The sequence below is a fragment of the Pimephales promelas genome, chromosome 20 (genome assembly GCF_988280905.1).
Source record: "Pimephales promelas chromosome 20, fPimPro1.hap1.1, whole genome shotgun sequence".
Taxonomy (NCBI): domain Eukaryota; kingdom Metazoa; phylum Chordata; class Actinopteri; order Cypriniformes; family Leuciscidae; genus Pimephales; species Pimephales promelas.
Window position 1 is genome coordinate 26215036 of NC_142788.1, and position 15662 is coordinate 26230697.

Consider the following 15662-nt stretch of genomic DNA (forward strand, 5'->3'; position numbering starts at 1 on the left):
CGTGAGTGTGTGTGAGAGAGAAGAGAGTATGTAAGAGCAAAACTGTCTTTAAAGATGTTCCTCTGGGTTGTTTAAAAACTATAGCAGGGTTGGATGAGTATAAGTTTGAAAACAGAAGGAAAACGAGGGAGTGGAGGTGGTGGAGAGTGATGGAGAAAAGCTTGAGCTCCAGAGAGAGAGAAAGAGAGGGAGGGAGAGCAGGATAAGTTGGGGGAAAGTTAGTGGCCCAGTGGGGATTTCTTCTGGAGTTCAACCTCCTTGGCTGGGGAAGGGAGGGAGGGAGGGGGAGGAACTTTGGTCAGCACTATGAAGTTGGATTAAATGTCCAAGTCAACTCTTTTTTTTCCACTCTCAGACTACACTGAACAGTTTCTAACAAAAGATTTTCAGCGGGAGAGAAGAAATCGCAGAGTTATAACAGTTTATGTCTCTGAATGACAATACACAGGCGCTTTCATCCATGAGGAAAAAATCAGTTTATCACAGAGGAGCCAACAGTATTAGCAGTACCACAATATCGAATTTCAGGAAGACGTGTAGCTGTGGAAAGATTTGAGAACAGAGATGACAAAACGTGTGGTTTGGACTTGAAGGAGAAGTCTGTGATTAATTTTAGATCATTCATCTATGCTAAAATACATTGGTTTTGTTTAATTAAAGTCAAACATGAGCTTTAACATGTTTGAAAAGGAAAATTTAAAAGTAGATTTCTGTATCTTTGTTTTGTTTAAATAATATAAACATCTTTAAAACAAGATTAGTTCACTTGAGAAACAACTTAAGAAATTAATATTAAAATATATTTTCAGAGTATATCTTAAATTAGCATCTTAATAAGTATTGATATTAAATAAATACACTACTCTTAAAAAGTTGATGTTACAAAAGATTCCTGTTTAATATAAATGCTGTTCTTCCGATCGTTCTATTCATAATAATTATATTGAAAATTCAGCTTTGCATCACAGGAATAAATTACATTTTAAAGGAGTAGTTCACATTTGAAAAAAACTTTTGCTGATAATTTACTCACCCCCATGTCATCCAAGATGTCCATGTCTTTCTTTCTTCAGTCGAAAAGAAATTAAGGTTTTTGATGAAAATATTCCAGGATTTTTCTCCTTATAATGGACTTCAATGGGAACCAAACGGTTCAAGGTCTAAAAGACAGTTTCAGTGCAAACTGTTCAAAGGGCTTTAAACGATTCCAGACGATGAATAAGGGTATTATATCAAGCGAAACAATCGCTCAAAAAGATAACATAGTTTAAGTCTTATAAGCTCAAATGGTCGCCTTGCTCTGTTCTGTGATGTGCATTCGTGACTCTAATGTTCGAACTCGTTCATCAAAATGAACAAATCTTTTTTTCATGTGATTTGGTTCATTCAACGAATGAAATGAACGAATTGACTCGGAAAAAGATTTGTTCATTTTGATGAACGAATTCGAAAACGAGAGTCGCGAATGCACATCACAGAACAGAGCAAGGCGACTATTTGAGCTTATAAAACTTAAACTTTGTTAAATAAGCGATCGTTTCGCTTGATAAGACCCTTATTTATCGTCTTAAATCATTTAAAGCCCTTTGAACAGTTCACAGTTTGTACTGAAACTGTCTTTTGGACCTTGAACCATTTGGTTCCCAGTAAAGTCCATAATATCAAGAAAAATTCTGAAATGTCTTCATCAAAAACCTCAATTTCTTTTCTGAAGAAAGAAAGAGGTGGACTTTAAAAGTTATTTATTGTAATTACAATAATATTTCACAATATTACTGTTTTTTTTTTTTGTTTGATGATAAAATAAATGCAAATTAAAATTGGCTTTCATTCAAAACATTCAAAAATCTTAATGACCCTAAACATTTGAAATTTTTTTTAAACATAAACCTCAATACATTTTGTCAGAATGATGTTTAAAATAAGGTCTTTAAAATGTGATTAGATCAAACAAAAGCTTAATTGTCTTAATGTCAAGTAAACACCCCCCCCCCTTTTTTTTAGATATTTTACTGAAAGTTTTGCTCCATCTAAAAATGTGTTAGATTTGATTGGAATTCCACCATTGTACTTTCTGATCTGTTCTTTTGTTTGTTCTTTTGCCACCCCCAGCCTTTATGACACAACAATTACATGAAGAACCTCAGTGTTACAATTGATGTACTTTACTGTCTGCTCAAACAAAAGGTCCATTAAAGTGCCCTTCTCTCTCTCTCTCTCTCTCTCTCTCACTCACTCACTCACTCTCTCTCCCCCACTCGTATTCTCCTTCTCTCTCTCCCCCTCACTCCCTCACTCTTTCTTCCTGTCTGTGTCTATGAGGGTCGCCTAAAGAAAATAAATGAGAACCATAACAAAGTCAAGAGCCACAAGATCAATAAACAGCCTAATGAATACCATTCTCTGCGCATGCCCCGACGTGCTCCGAGAAGGACTCTTTGTTTCTTTGTAAGTGTGAAAACGCAAAGGGGGTTTGGGAAAATGAAAAGCAGAATTCCACAGAGTGGGAGATTGAGAGTGTATTTGGAAGGAAGGGCAGTATGTGTTTATAGAGCTCGACCAGCAGCGCAGATTGACAGGAAATGGTGTCTTTTCTTAGGCGGCTGGGCCGTACCACTAGCAGCGGGCCGACGGGGGTGGGGAGGGGGGTGAAGATGGATGAGGCAAGGCCGAGACGCAGGCACCTCTGTTGCTCCCGGCATTGTGTTCAGCTGTTTGCTCGACTTGGACCCTGGTATGGCTCCGTCCACTCCCCAGCTGTTCACTCATTGAAAGCCATTGGCACTGACACTGGCAGAGCTATTTATTTCATTAGGGGTTTTTTTCAGGTCATGTAGTGCTGATTGCTTGTGTCGTGGAGGTATATGTGGTTTATTAGGGGTGGGGTTAGTAATTTGGGGCAACTAGGATTGTGTGGGGGGAACTTGAAGTTGAATTGACTGGAAAACTCTGAGCTGCTTGTTACATGATCTAGTGTTTGTACACCAAACCCTAATGGTCATGGTCATGACAACCTGAAAAAAAAAAAAAAAAAAACATTTCCATACTTAGAAAAGTCTCTAGTTGTGATGTGCTTTAAAGTATTTACTCGGCTACATATTGTGTAGTGTAAAATTGCCGCAAATCACCATTTTATGAGTGTGCAAATGGCTTGAATATGTATAATCGCTTGCTTGTAGAATCTTGGTATCTGATATAGAAATGGAAATCTATCCCAGCAATCTATGAAATGATTCTGAACAGCTTGAAAGGTCATGCAAAAAAAAAAGGTCATTAGTCAAAATAGTGTGGGAGACCTGAATACCAAAGTAGATCCAATTTATATTTTTGGACTTGAATATAAAGGCTTTGAGGAATAGAAGTACATTTCATTTTAAAGGTTGTACATCTAATTGAGTTTTGAAAGAATGAAATGTTTAATGTATTAGAATGTATAAAGCATATTAAAAAATAATAATATATTTTCAATTATTTATCATATTATTGTTGTATTAATATCAAATTATACATATTAAAAAATAATTGATTTATTTGTTAAATATTTAGGACAGGGACGGTTAACTGTTCCTGTTGACTAATAGACCATCATCCGGATAGAAATTTTTCATTTAATTTAATTGCATGCAAATGATAATAAGGCTGTGAGAAATAGAACTGCGTTTTATTTGATAGGCTGTACTGTATGGTCACATGATCTAATTTTTTATATGAATAATTTATAATAGTTTTTATTAAAAATAATAATGTTGTTTTAAATTGTATTTATTTGGTAAGTATTTGGGGCAGGAATGGAAATCAACTAAGTTTGATTGGCAAAAAATAAAATCATATGGTAATATCTGATTTTGTTTTGTGATGCATAGACTATAGAGCATCATAGTCCCGCCCACAGCCGGTGCCGGAAGTAAGAATTCAATACAATTTCTCAAATAAAAACATAACCATACATGGTGGACTTAAAACCAGCTACGGCTGTACTAAGCGATTGTATATGATCATATAAACGCCAAAAGTTCATGGGGCAATAACCTTGTTTTAAGATAAATGCCTTTAATTCATGATGTCTTGGATAAGTACTTCATTACCCACAATCCTGAAAAATCCCACAGTAATGCATCTGATTGGTGGAAGGGCGGGACTCGGGCTATGGGCGGGACTGTGATGCTCTATTGTCAATGTAGACATCATATATCATTACAACAAATGATAATGAGGCTGTGAGAGATGGCTGTGTACACCCCATTCAAGATCCTCACTCTTAGAAGAAATGGTTCTATTTAGAACCAGAAATGGTTCCATCCCCCGCTTCATATATGGAACTCCAAAATGGTTCTATATAGAACCATTTTTTTTTATAAAAGGTTCTATTGGCCAAGTATGGAACCCCAGGGTTCTATATAGAACCCAGAGGAACCCTTTTTTTAAGAGTGTATAGAACCTTTTAGGGGTTCCAAATACGTAGCGCTAATAGAACCTTTTAAGGTTCTATATAGAACCTTTTCTTCTAAGAGTGTAGGTCATGTCCAAACACACTCAGAATCTGTGCAGAACTCTGTAGAGAGCTCATTAAAAAAATACTCAGAAATAGATTTCATGTTTGTTTTATTAAATATTTGACTAATTAGATAATGCTGTCAGCTACCAGTAAGATGGATATTTCGGGTGTGTACACACTTGTAGTTCAGTTTGCTCGGTTTGGACAAAAAAACTAAATTGTAGTCTTGGTCCGCTTAGCGTTCTGGGATTTTTATCACCAAACCAAGATACAGAACCTAAAGGCATAGGGATACTCCACAACCTGATTGGTTGGCTTTTATGACGTATTGCCAATTTTGAGACGTAACTTACCGAACATCCAAAATGCTGTGTGCTGGACTAATTTACATATTATGGTATTTTGACCAGCTGAGAACTCGTGAAGAGTCAAAACAGCCGCAGGAATCCCTCCGTCACACACACAAATGAAGATCTGCTGCGAGAAGCGGCATCGACATGTGATGGGGAACATCACGACATGACGAGAAAAAAACGATGTCCTTTTCAGCGTCTCATCTTCCTGTTTTTGGTTCATTTGCATGTCTTTGGTCCATGCTGCATTCATATTTCATTAGAACCAAGTTCGTTTAGAAGCGTACCCAATCTTTTCAGTGGTCTCGGTCCGCTTGTTTGGTGCGCACCAGGGTTCGGATTGCAGCATTCACACGTTCAAATGAACCGCAATCGCACCAGGGTTCATTTTAATCCAACCAAAATTATTAAGTGTGAACATACCCTAACTATTTAAATCAATCATTAAGATCGTCCGTTCATTAGAACAGCCCATGTTCCCCCAGTTGTTGTACTCTCTATAAATGACCAATGTTTGTAGTTTCATCTGCTAAGTAAACAACTTCAGCTTTAACCGAGTGTATGGTTCTACCCCCTCACAGCCTAATTTTCACGCATGTCAAATGAAATTGACGCTTTCTACTGACTGTAGTCCATGGGAAGAGATTCAAATTCATCATGCCTTCGTTGCAAGTGTGAAGACAAGCCCTGACATTCCTTCCCAAGTTCATCTTCCTGTTGGTCTCCTGCTTGGCGTCCTCTAGCGCATGGATTCTCCCTGCAAACTGAATAAAGTTCTTCTTTTAAAAGCTTCTATGAGGGCCAGAGGGGGCTTTGAATATTCGCCACATACTTAATGAGGGAGAGACAGCAGCGGCCATCAGTCATTTACTCTGTTTTTGTGGAGACAAAGGCGAGAATTTTGCCCTGGCATCTGCTGCTTGCACAATGCTCACTCTCTCTCTCTCACTCCCTCTCACTCGCTCTGGACTTTAATGTGGTTATGATTAGAGACGGGGCTGAGGGATGGGTTCGGGGGGGGGGGACTCAAATGTACTGCAAGGGAAAAAAGGGGGAGGTGCGCAAAGCAAGAGAGCTAGTGTTTGTGTGTGCAGTGCGTGCTGAAATATGAATCACAAAAGAGACAAAAAGAGGCCAGCTAGAATCAAATAAAAGTTTGTCCTCTAACCAGATCAGAGCTGGCAATGCAAACACACAAATGGCCCCTCCCTGTGGCCCTCTCTCTCTCTCTCTCTCTCTCTTTCTTTCTCCACCCTCTCTCTCTCACCCCCCCCCCCTCTTTTCGATCACCCTCTCTCTCTCTCTCTCCACCCCCCTCTGTGTGCGCAGGACTGAGGCAGTTGGTTCGCTCCAGTGTGTCTGAGAGCCGCGAGTGCTATGTGGGGCTGTTATTTAGGTCTGTTACAACACGCTAGGAGCAGCTCACCCCGAGCAACCAGCACTGCAGATCAGCCGGAGAGGGAAAGAGAAACAAGCAGCGTGAGAGAGAGAGAGGAAACGCTTACAAGAGCAAAAGCAGCGGGATCAGGCAGCGCGTATATCCTGAGTAGAGGAATTCCAGCAGGGGATTTAACGCTGTCGTAGCTGCGGGTGTTGTTATTGTTTTTTTTGGTGACGCGAGGCAATCGGAGGCGGGTGGGTGACAGGGACGCATCATGTTCGACTGTATGGAGGCTCTGGGCATGGGTCCCCGCCAACTCTACGATGTCACCAACCGGGGCGCATGCATGCTTCGGAAGGCGAGTCCCTTCTACGCCGGACTGGACCCATTCGCTTGGACAGGGACGGCTAGTGTACGCTGTAAGTGCCTTTTCTTATTCGTTTAAACGGGGCCTCTTATCTCACGTTGACCCGAACCACTCGAGCTGCATTTATCAAGCTGCGTTTGAGTCGATCGCTTTCCATGATTGTCACGAACAGAGTCTGGTTTCACCAACAGTGTGGGTAACCTGATTTTTGACCTTGTCAGTTGATGAAAAGTTAAACAGAAAGGAAGTAATGCGAGAGGGAGAGATGAAAGAGAGAGTGTTGGAGAGAAAGAGAGAGAGAGAGAGAGAAGTGGGTGGGGGGGGAACCTGACACTGTGCTATAATTTCAGTCATGCAGATTGCATTTGTCTTCTTCACTTCACAATTGTGCCTGACAGCTCTGGTATCCCAGCATGCCTGACCACGGCTCAGCCCACACAACAGCATCAAACAGGCGTAAAGTGAAGAAAAAAAAACATGAGGGACATTACTCAAGTATGTGTCACTGATGAAACTCTTAGATTGGGAATTGGAAAGCGTGTTTGGTGATTAGACTGTGACAGGAATCCAAAATTGCAAACGGCATGAAATAAATAGTAAAGAATTGGCTTAAATATACCGAGTGGAAAGTTTGGTGAGTATGAGAGCTTGAAACCTGGACAGCTTTTGGTTTTTCTCTCTCTCTGTCTCCATTTCAATCATTTTATTTTTCCTACCTCCTTTCCAGACTTTAGACAGCCTTTGGCTCTAAAATCAGTCCTGCTTTAGCAAAACTGGGGTCCGGAATAATAGGGGACCAGACTGAGAGAAAGGGAAAACAAGCGATACTGCAATACAATGCGACACTGGGGGAAAAGAACTCAGATCTGTAAACATCGCCGTTACCCTTTTCCCAAAATGCACGCCGCTCTTGTTGTTTTCCATTTGTATTTGTCGAAGCTTCTGCTTTTTGTTCCTCCTTCTCGGCCTCTGAGGGCAACTCATCTGTCTTCATTAATCGTGAAAGACACCAACGTTTCAGTGGCTGTCAGCCACACTGGGTTCTCTTTAATGAAGACAGATGCCCTGTCTGAGCTCGACCCAGAGGGGAGGGGAGGGAGGGAGGTCCATAATGCCTCTTCTCCTTGGCCAGAGCCCTGATGATAACAAGATGAAATCTGTTTATTTAATCAGTCATGTCTCACCAACGCTACACAAGCACACAGTCAGGGCCCACGATGGAAAACGAGCCCTCCGAATGCGCCACTGCTGCATCTCGGATTCTGTTCCTTCCTGGTTCCAGCAAATAGTGGAGATCGAGAGGCAATTGGACAGATCCCGCTGCCCTCAGGGAAGAGCAGAAGCGGTGTACTGTTACAAGCCACCATGCCCAGTAACCTCTGTAAACAAGACTAGTCTATCCGACCACAGGATACACTCAGTAGTTGCCTTTCATTGTCCTCTTTGACCAGATTAATCAATGTTTTAGTTCAGTAAAAACTAATCTTGTCTAAGACATACGTTTTTTTGTAAAAAATCTTTTTTCTTGTCTTTATTTGATTAGCGAGCACCAAAAGGGTGTAGGAAGACATTGCAGGCCAAGACTCAAACCTATGTTGCCCACATGAGCACCATGGCTTAATACATCTGGGAGATTTTAGCACTTTTTACATAATAATCTCTCAGAAGAACGTTTTCTTCTGATAAAAAAGATTTCTGCAACTGCAGAAATCAAGAAATGTTGTTGAATTTTAGCCCACAGGTACATTTTCTAGACTTTAGACTTTGTGTGATGTATTTATGTGATCTTTATTTGAGTTCTATTTCATATAAACTGGTCTTTTGAACTGTCTATTCAACAAATAATTCTGAAAAAGATGTTTTCATCATTCAAAATTATTGAAGGACCATGTGACACTGAAGACTGGAGTTCTTGGAGATATTACATTTTAACAGTTATTTGAAATTGAAATAACATTTCACATGTCTGTTTTACGGTATGTTTAACGATATAAATTAAATAAAAAGCCATAGTGAGCATAAGAGACTTCCTACCCCCAAACTTTTGAACGTACATGGATATTCATTTGATATGCTAATTGTAAATGTGTTTATTGCATATAGATGTTTTGCTTTTAATTTCGCAACATAGGGATTGAAATGTGCCAGTCTTTTGGTTGGTAATGGCTTCCAGGAAACTTGAACCACACAGTAAATCATGATGACAATGTAGGGTCTTCACTTGCATTGCCCTGCAAGATTCACAAAACCACTGTTGCCTCCACTGTTGCCTGTTAGAGGTGAAAAAGCAAGATAATCTCAGCACACTGTCAGTGTGGCCATTCTTTCCTGTTTTTATGTGCAGCAGTTCAAGACCTTTGCAGTTTTTAAAAAAATTCAATGTCAGAGGTTATGGAGAGGCTTTGCACGGGCCAATGTCGGCTCTCGTGACTATGTGAGCCGCTGTTGTTCCATCCCTGAAAGGAAAGAGGGCTGAAAGAGCTTTTTTTTTTTATTAAGCAATCTTTGAATGTATTGAGCCATATGTTTCAAAAGGGGAAGTACACAGGTGATTTAGTAATCCATACCTAAGAAAGATAGCATCACGTCTGCTCTTGATTTCCCTTTTTTGTATTTGCTAAGAGGTTGCTTAGGATGTGCAACACTAAAATTTCACTATTTTGTTAGACTTTTGAGAAATTTAATTTACTACAATTTTGAGATTTTGCTGCGTTAAAATGAGGACTAGAATTCAGGATTGTCTTCCTGTCCTGATCACTCGGGCCCATACACATACACCATTGTTTTCTGCAAAGTGTGCTGTCCGCATCAGAGTCTGATAAGCTCTCTGAAACAGATCTGTGCATGAAAGACAGGGAAATGAGGGCTTCCTGTGTCCACTGTCACATGTAGCCCTCTCTCATTTTTCGTATTAATGGAAGAGCTCAATTATTTCGTTATAATTACAAAAAGATTCAATTAAAAGATTAGAGCACCCGACGAGGCAGGAGAATAAAAAATGATCCTTGATTGATTCGATGCTTGTGTGTGTGTGTGTGTGTGTGTGTGTGTCAGCGTGTGTGTTAGAGGAAATAGGAAAAGTGGTGGCTGAGGGGTTCACACTGATTGCCTCCCAGTCCAACAATAGAGAGATACTCTGTTAGTTCTCAACAATCCATGAATAATGCTTTTACTTGTTAACTTGTGTTATTCAATCTTTTGCGAGGACCTTTTAGTCCACAAGCAAGTGTCTCTTCTAGCTTTTGGGCTAAGGAATATCATATGTGATGTGTTTTAGCCTATTTTTTCTGTGGGATGTCCTAATAAACTCTAAAAATATTCATGCTTACACAATTCTGTACAGGAAGTTTTAGCGACGCTTGTAAATGTGCAAAGTAAGGATGTACTGATGTAAAAATTCTGACTGATAAGCCCATAATTATTTTCATTTTATGGCCAATAACTGATCAAATATTTTGTTCGTATTAAAAGCTACAAGTGAAAATCACATCTTTATAGTGTACAGTATACAAATTTACATATTTGCAAAATATGACAGTGTATTAAATGATTAGTGAGTGTCAGATGACAACAAAGGTGATCTACAGTATATGTAAAAACTGGGTAAATGAGCATTCCCAATTACATATCCGATGCACAACGTGAGTTTTCAAGTGTCGAATCTCATAAGACCCACAGTGTCTGTGCTGTCATTTTGTGCTTATATCTTGTATGTCTGCACCCATGAATTATGCATAAGGTGTGTTTTGATGATTTAACGGTGGTGCAGTAGCTGTGTGTGGATGGCCGTTGAACCCTGTCTAAGAGGGAGTTGAAGGCAAACCCAAGAGATGAGGCCTGACGTGGCCGCTGAGATTCCACAGTGTGCCGCTGGAATCCATTTGCTGCTGTAAGGGCAGTTCATAATATCCCGGCAGGGTCAAGGAACTGTAAATAAGAGAGATCCGCCTCGTAGAACAGCAACAATGACTGTTTTGCGCTGCTTGAGGGATGGGTGAATTTTAGACCTTGTGTGAAATGTTGAGACCGTGTAATTGATAGAACCAAAACAAGCTCATGGTTTTGTTTGGTCCCAGCCATTAGGGTGAGTTCAACACCTTGTTGTAGATTTTAGGACTACCTTGACGCCATTGCACAGTCCAAATTTGTCCTTCGTTCTATTCAGGAAGCATTGCTAATTAGCTAATCTTCCCTCTTCACTTTCATGGGTCTCTGAGAGACGCAAACAAGGCCAGGCATCATGGGATTGAAAACTCTGGGGTGAGGCTCAATGGCTGTCATAGTTTGGACATCACCTCCCTTTTGTCCAATGATTTAGTGGATGTTTACTGAGTGCTCCAGGGCCTGGTTGCCAGTTTCTCTCTGGGGGCGAGGCGTTGGCAGGATCTTTGTCAGTCTGAAACCATGTGTGAGCTCAGTGTGAGGAGAGAAGTTCTGTTACCAGTGTGTTGTTGACTGACGGCTTGGCTCCGTCGTTACTAGGGCTCACTGTTATGTGAAAATGTTAGCCGAAAATATAGCTCAACTTTGTTTCTCGGCAGAGGTGGCCGTAGAATCTCCCCGTCAGTTAGTCATTGGTTTTATCTAAAATGAGAATCGGTTTGAGGGTCTGGCTGTGCTGTTGATGAGGTGATGCTTCTCATGAGACATTGATTCTGCTATTGAGTCTTGTTTCATTGTTCAATGTTATCTCGACGCTTTTTGATACTTGGAAACTCTGCACATTGTTGTCAAGCAAACAAAGCGATAACAATACTTTCAGACTGATATTATCAGTGGTTTCATGTACTCTTGTAGCCCTTCTCACAAAAAACATCCTGTTGTACGATGGGTGTAGGGACGGGCACGGCTGGTCAGCTTGTTTTTCACTAACTGAGTTAATCTAGACTTTTTGTTTTTGCTTTGGTATTTAATGGGGAATTAAGACACCTTTGAGATTTTACCGTGCTGTGGTTTAGCATGCTGAAACTGTCAGTGGGGTAAAACTCTCTGAGAGAAGTTTCCCTTTTAAATTCATCCGCTTCAAAGCACCATCAAAGCACTGCTTGAATTACCAATTTACCACCTTTGAATATAAATTTTAAGACATGTGAAATAATATAAAAAACACAATCAAGTATTTTACTCTTTTTTTTTTTGAGTGTACATGCAGATGGAAGTGAAAGGCCATCCTAAATCATCCATAAAAGATAAATGGATACAAGAGCTCAAGGATGCTTGTTAGGGCAGACCATCTGTACTTTACCCCCACACATCCATCTTTTTAAACGATCATCTGCTGTCTGAAGACTCAGTGTTTAGTATGAGCAGAGACGTCAGCGTCTGTCTGGTGGATCGACTGATCTACGCTCCATTTAGAAAAGCTGTGTTGGCTCTAAATAAAAAGCGCATTGTGGTTTAGATTTGTTTCTCAAGGTGACTTCCTTCACGATCGCGGGTGAGATTTGTCTCTTGCTCTCAGGGGTTTCGAGAGGACATCAAACCGCACGCAGAATTGCTCTGAAACTTCGCAATTGCCAGTTTCCACGACGTGTGCCCATCCACACCCTGACATCTTGGGCAGTCACAGAAGGCGTGCTGCCACACTAGAGTGAAAAATTCCACACACGTAAGCACACATCATATTGTAATTTCCCCTATAGTCAAAGCAGAAGTTTCTCACAGACTCGCCCATAGAAAGAACAGAAGTGTGCCAGGCTGTTGGACTGATAGTGAAAGAGCCAGTATTTATACACAAGAAACCCTCAGCTACTATGAGCATCGACCACAAATCATTTAGGCAGCAGGAAGCCGCAACTCTATGCAAAGCAAAGTTTAGCATTGAGCCTATATGCAATTACAACACAAGTTTCTTGCTAATTAGGCATCAGGACATTTTGTTGAAACCCAAGCAAGTCCAAAACTTCACTCCAGATTACTCCAAAACTTAATTTTGCAGGATTGAGGTGGCTTTGTAATTTGTCTGCTTCTACTTTTGTGGTTTCTATTGTTTGGGGAAGGAAGCAATAAGAGCCAAACAAGGAGCTCCTTTGCCCCAGTTCTGAGCCAAGAGACAATTCAGGCTGCGACTCAAACTAAGTTGCCCGTCTTAGAGCAGGTGAGCGCAGACAGATGGTGAGAGGAAGTCTTCGGGGACCAGGAGATCAAAGAAAATGGTTTGATGAGGCTGTCTCGCTGCCTGTTGGCGTGATCAATGGCTGTGTCCATGGAGGATGCATCCAGCCATTGGAGTGGAGAGGAATTAGAGGAGACACTCTCACTCAGGGGTTGACAGCACAGATGAAGCCTGGTAGGGGTGCTGGAGATTCAGTGGAGTTGCAAATTTGGATGTCTGAACCAGAAATCTGTCTCCTCTGAATCAGGCCTTCATTCCCGGGCTTTGTGCGCTGATTACCCCTCACTGTCTGTTTGGATGGAGTCCTACTAGAGGAATAGGACAAAAGTCCCTCAAATGGGTTACTAAATGGGGTGTGTTTGGAACTAGTCAATAAGCTCTTCGTTTGTTCTTTTCCAGCACTAATTTGGCCGTACGGTTCTTTAGAGATTAAAACAATTTCTAGTCGGTTCTACTAACAGAATAGATGGCTTCCTAAAGAACTAGGGAAATAAAAGAAGGTCCCCCTTATGGAGGATTCCCTATGGCTTTGGGCTATAAAAACCTTTTTGATTCTAATTGAAACTTTTATTTTTAATTAATTAGTCTTTAAGTGGACGCTTTTATCTGGAGCAGCTTACATATTGCAAATTACATTTATTATAGAGACAAGCCCCTGGAGCAACCCAAGGTTAAATTACTTGCTCAAGGGCATGATGGATTCAAGTAGAAGATCAATGGAGTTTGTGAGGCTTAAACCGGCAACCTTCTGGTTACCAGACCAGAAAAAAAAAAGACATCTTTGGTATAATAGAGAGACCACTATCTGTGTAAGCCATAGTTGAAAGGGTGTCTGATTGCCTGTAATCCAGGAAGGACTCAAGTGTGGGCGATTGATTCTCTGAGTCCATTGATGTGTGAGCGCCACTCATTCAGGGGTCATTCAGGCCAAATGCTGGCTCACCTTCATCCAGACATGTCTTAAATGGGATCTATGAGATGCTACCATGTAGGAAGTCAGCGTTGAATGCATATTGAGGGGAGTTTAAGTTTAAAGGGACAATTCACCCAAAAATCATTGAATTTTCTACAGAACACAATCCATACACTGAAATGAGGCCCCGTTGACTAGCAATATTTCTTTTTTTAAATGTGTTATTCCAGTGTCATTCCAAATAATGACAGACTGATCATTTTTGAGTGAACCATCCGAGCAAAGAAGGCTGCTCAAACCTGCTGCCCTTGCGCTCACCCTGTGTGATGGCGTTGGCCTACAGGAGACCTAATCCTGGCCGACTCCATGACTGAGAATGTTAACGGCATGCATATGTCTTCATGTATGTATTCATGCCTGTGTGCTGGTTATGACATGAGGGTGTAAATTCCTTCAGCCTTGTCCAGTCTGGGGTGCATGTAAATCTTTCTGTCTCTCTTTCTCTGTCTTTCCCTCTGAGCCATCTCTTGGATGGCTGCCCAGTTTTATCACAGGGCTTCCTTTCAGAAAGGGCCTTACTGCAACAGGAAGGACTCCTCCTTTTTTACAGGCCTGGGATGAAGCACATGAGAGGGAAGGATAGAGGTAAAAAAGTAGTAAAAGGGGAGGAGAGGAGGGGGAGATCAGGTAATGAGCTCACGGACAGCTGTTGACAGCAACTGCTACTTCTCATCACCTTTAATAAAAGCACACACACACCTCTCAGCTCTACAACTCACACATATGTTGCACCGCATCTGTGCAGAGACATAATTATTTTAAAATGGCCTCCCTAAGTGATTTTAAGTCAATTTTATTTCTTATTTTGACAATTAGAGAGTGTATGGATTTTTTATTTTTTTTTGGTCTTTACATGAAAATCATTGTCAGCTTATTGGCATCAACCAATTTTATTGATTACTGAGAGTTTTTTGCATTCAAAATCGTTGTACAAAATATTATCTGTAAACCTTTCAAATCTTAGTTTGAACGATTGTTCCTCTCAGCACTTCAAATATTTTATTTAATTAGTAAAAATGAAAAAGAGTGTTCAAAAACATATTCCATTAGCCATTAGCATTAGCATTGAATTATTATTTTTGGTTTTAAAGTCAATTTGCCAAATAAATGGCAAAATAGGATCTGGAATTCAATTCTTTGTTTAAATGGCTGTTTCTCTCAGTACATCAAAATAATTCTCTCACTGCAATATGCGCGTTTAGAAATGTCGAAAAACAGCTTGCGATAAGATAAAGCCTGCAATAAGTGAGAATACATCCAGCGGAAAGAAACAGTGATGCGGTGGAGAGGAAGGAAATGGGGTTGTGTAGTATAAGGAGGTACGATGACAACAGCATGCGAGGAGGATCTGGGTGATGGCAGGAAGCCGTGGGCAATGAGACACAGAAGCAGAGAAAGAGTCATGGTCGGTTCCCCTCATCAGGAAGTTGGCAGCCAGGAGGACTGTGTGTCCTTGCCCATCAGGCAGCGCTCGCAGAGACGGGGCCCTGCCAGTCAGTCTATCAATCACACCGCTCCAAAAAACCTGGCCAATCTGTGGCCCGTCTGCCGCACTGGCTGAACGCACAACAAAGCAGTCTGTCCACCCAACTCTGCAGTATGGGCTTGTAATTTGAGGCGAAGCGAAATCATGGAGTTTTCAGTGGAGGGAAGCAGGATTATGTTCTGAGAAATGCAAAGCGAGCGACACGCAAATACACGCCCAACACGCTGAAATACTTAAGAGGAATTGAGACGCAGAGAACTATATTTGCAAATCAAATGGGAGTCTTTAGAGACACTCGTTGGACGGGCGCCCATGCAGAACTGAACACACACACACACGCTCACATGCCAAGACTAGATTTGGGAACAGTGCTCCACTGAAGATTCAATCACACCCTCAGTCACGTACACAAAATCTGCTCTTCTATTGTGAAAGAATAGTTGTTCCGCAGCCAATGCGTCATATGTGGCTCAGCTAAAAGTAGTGTTGCAA

General features: G+C 41.0%; 1 protein-coding gene across 6 annotated transcripts in view; it reads left to right on the plus strand.

Moving 5' to 3' along the window:
- The window catches only part of rarga (retinoic acid receptor gamma a), a 79165-nt gene that overhangs the window by 50197 nt on the left and 13306 nt on the right, over positions 1 to 15662 (plus strand). The window contains exon 1 of one of the 6 annotated variants that reach the window (XM_039652572.2): positions 6155 to 6648. The exons of 4 other annotated variants lie outside the window; for them this stretch is intronic. In XM_039652572.2, the coding sequence (XP_039508506.1) occupies positions 6504 to 6648 (145 nt within the window). In that variant the 5' untranslated portion in view covers positions 6155 to 6503. Of the gene's footprint in view, positions 1 to 6154; positions 6649 to 15662 lie in introns of those variants that run through there. One more of the 6 variants, XM_039652575.2, reaches the window with a different exon arrangement.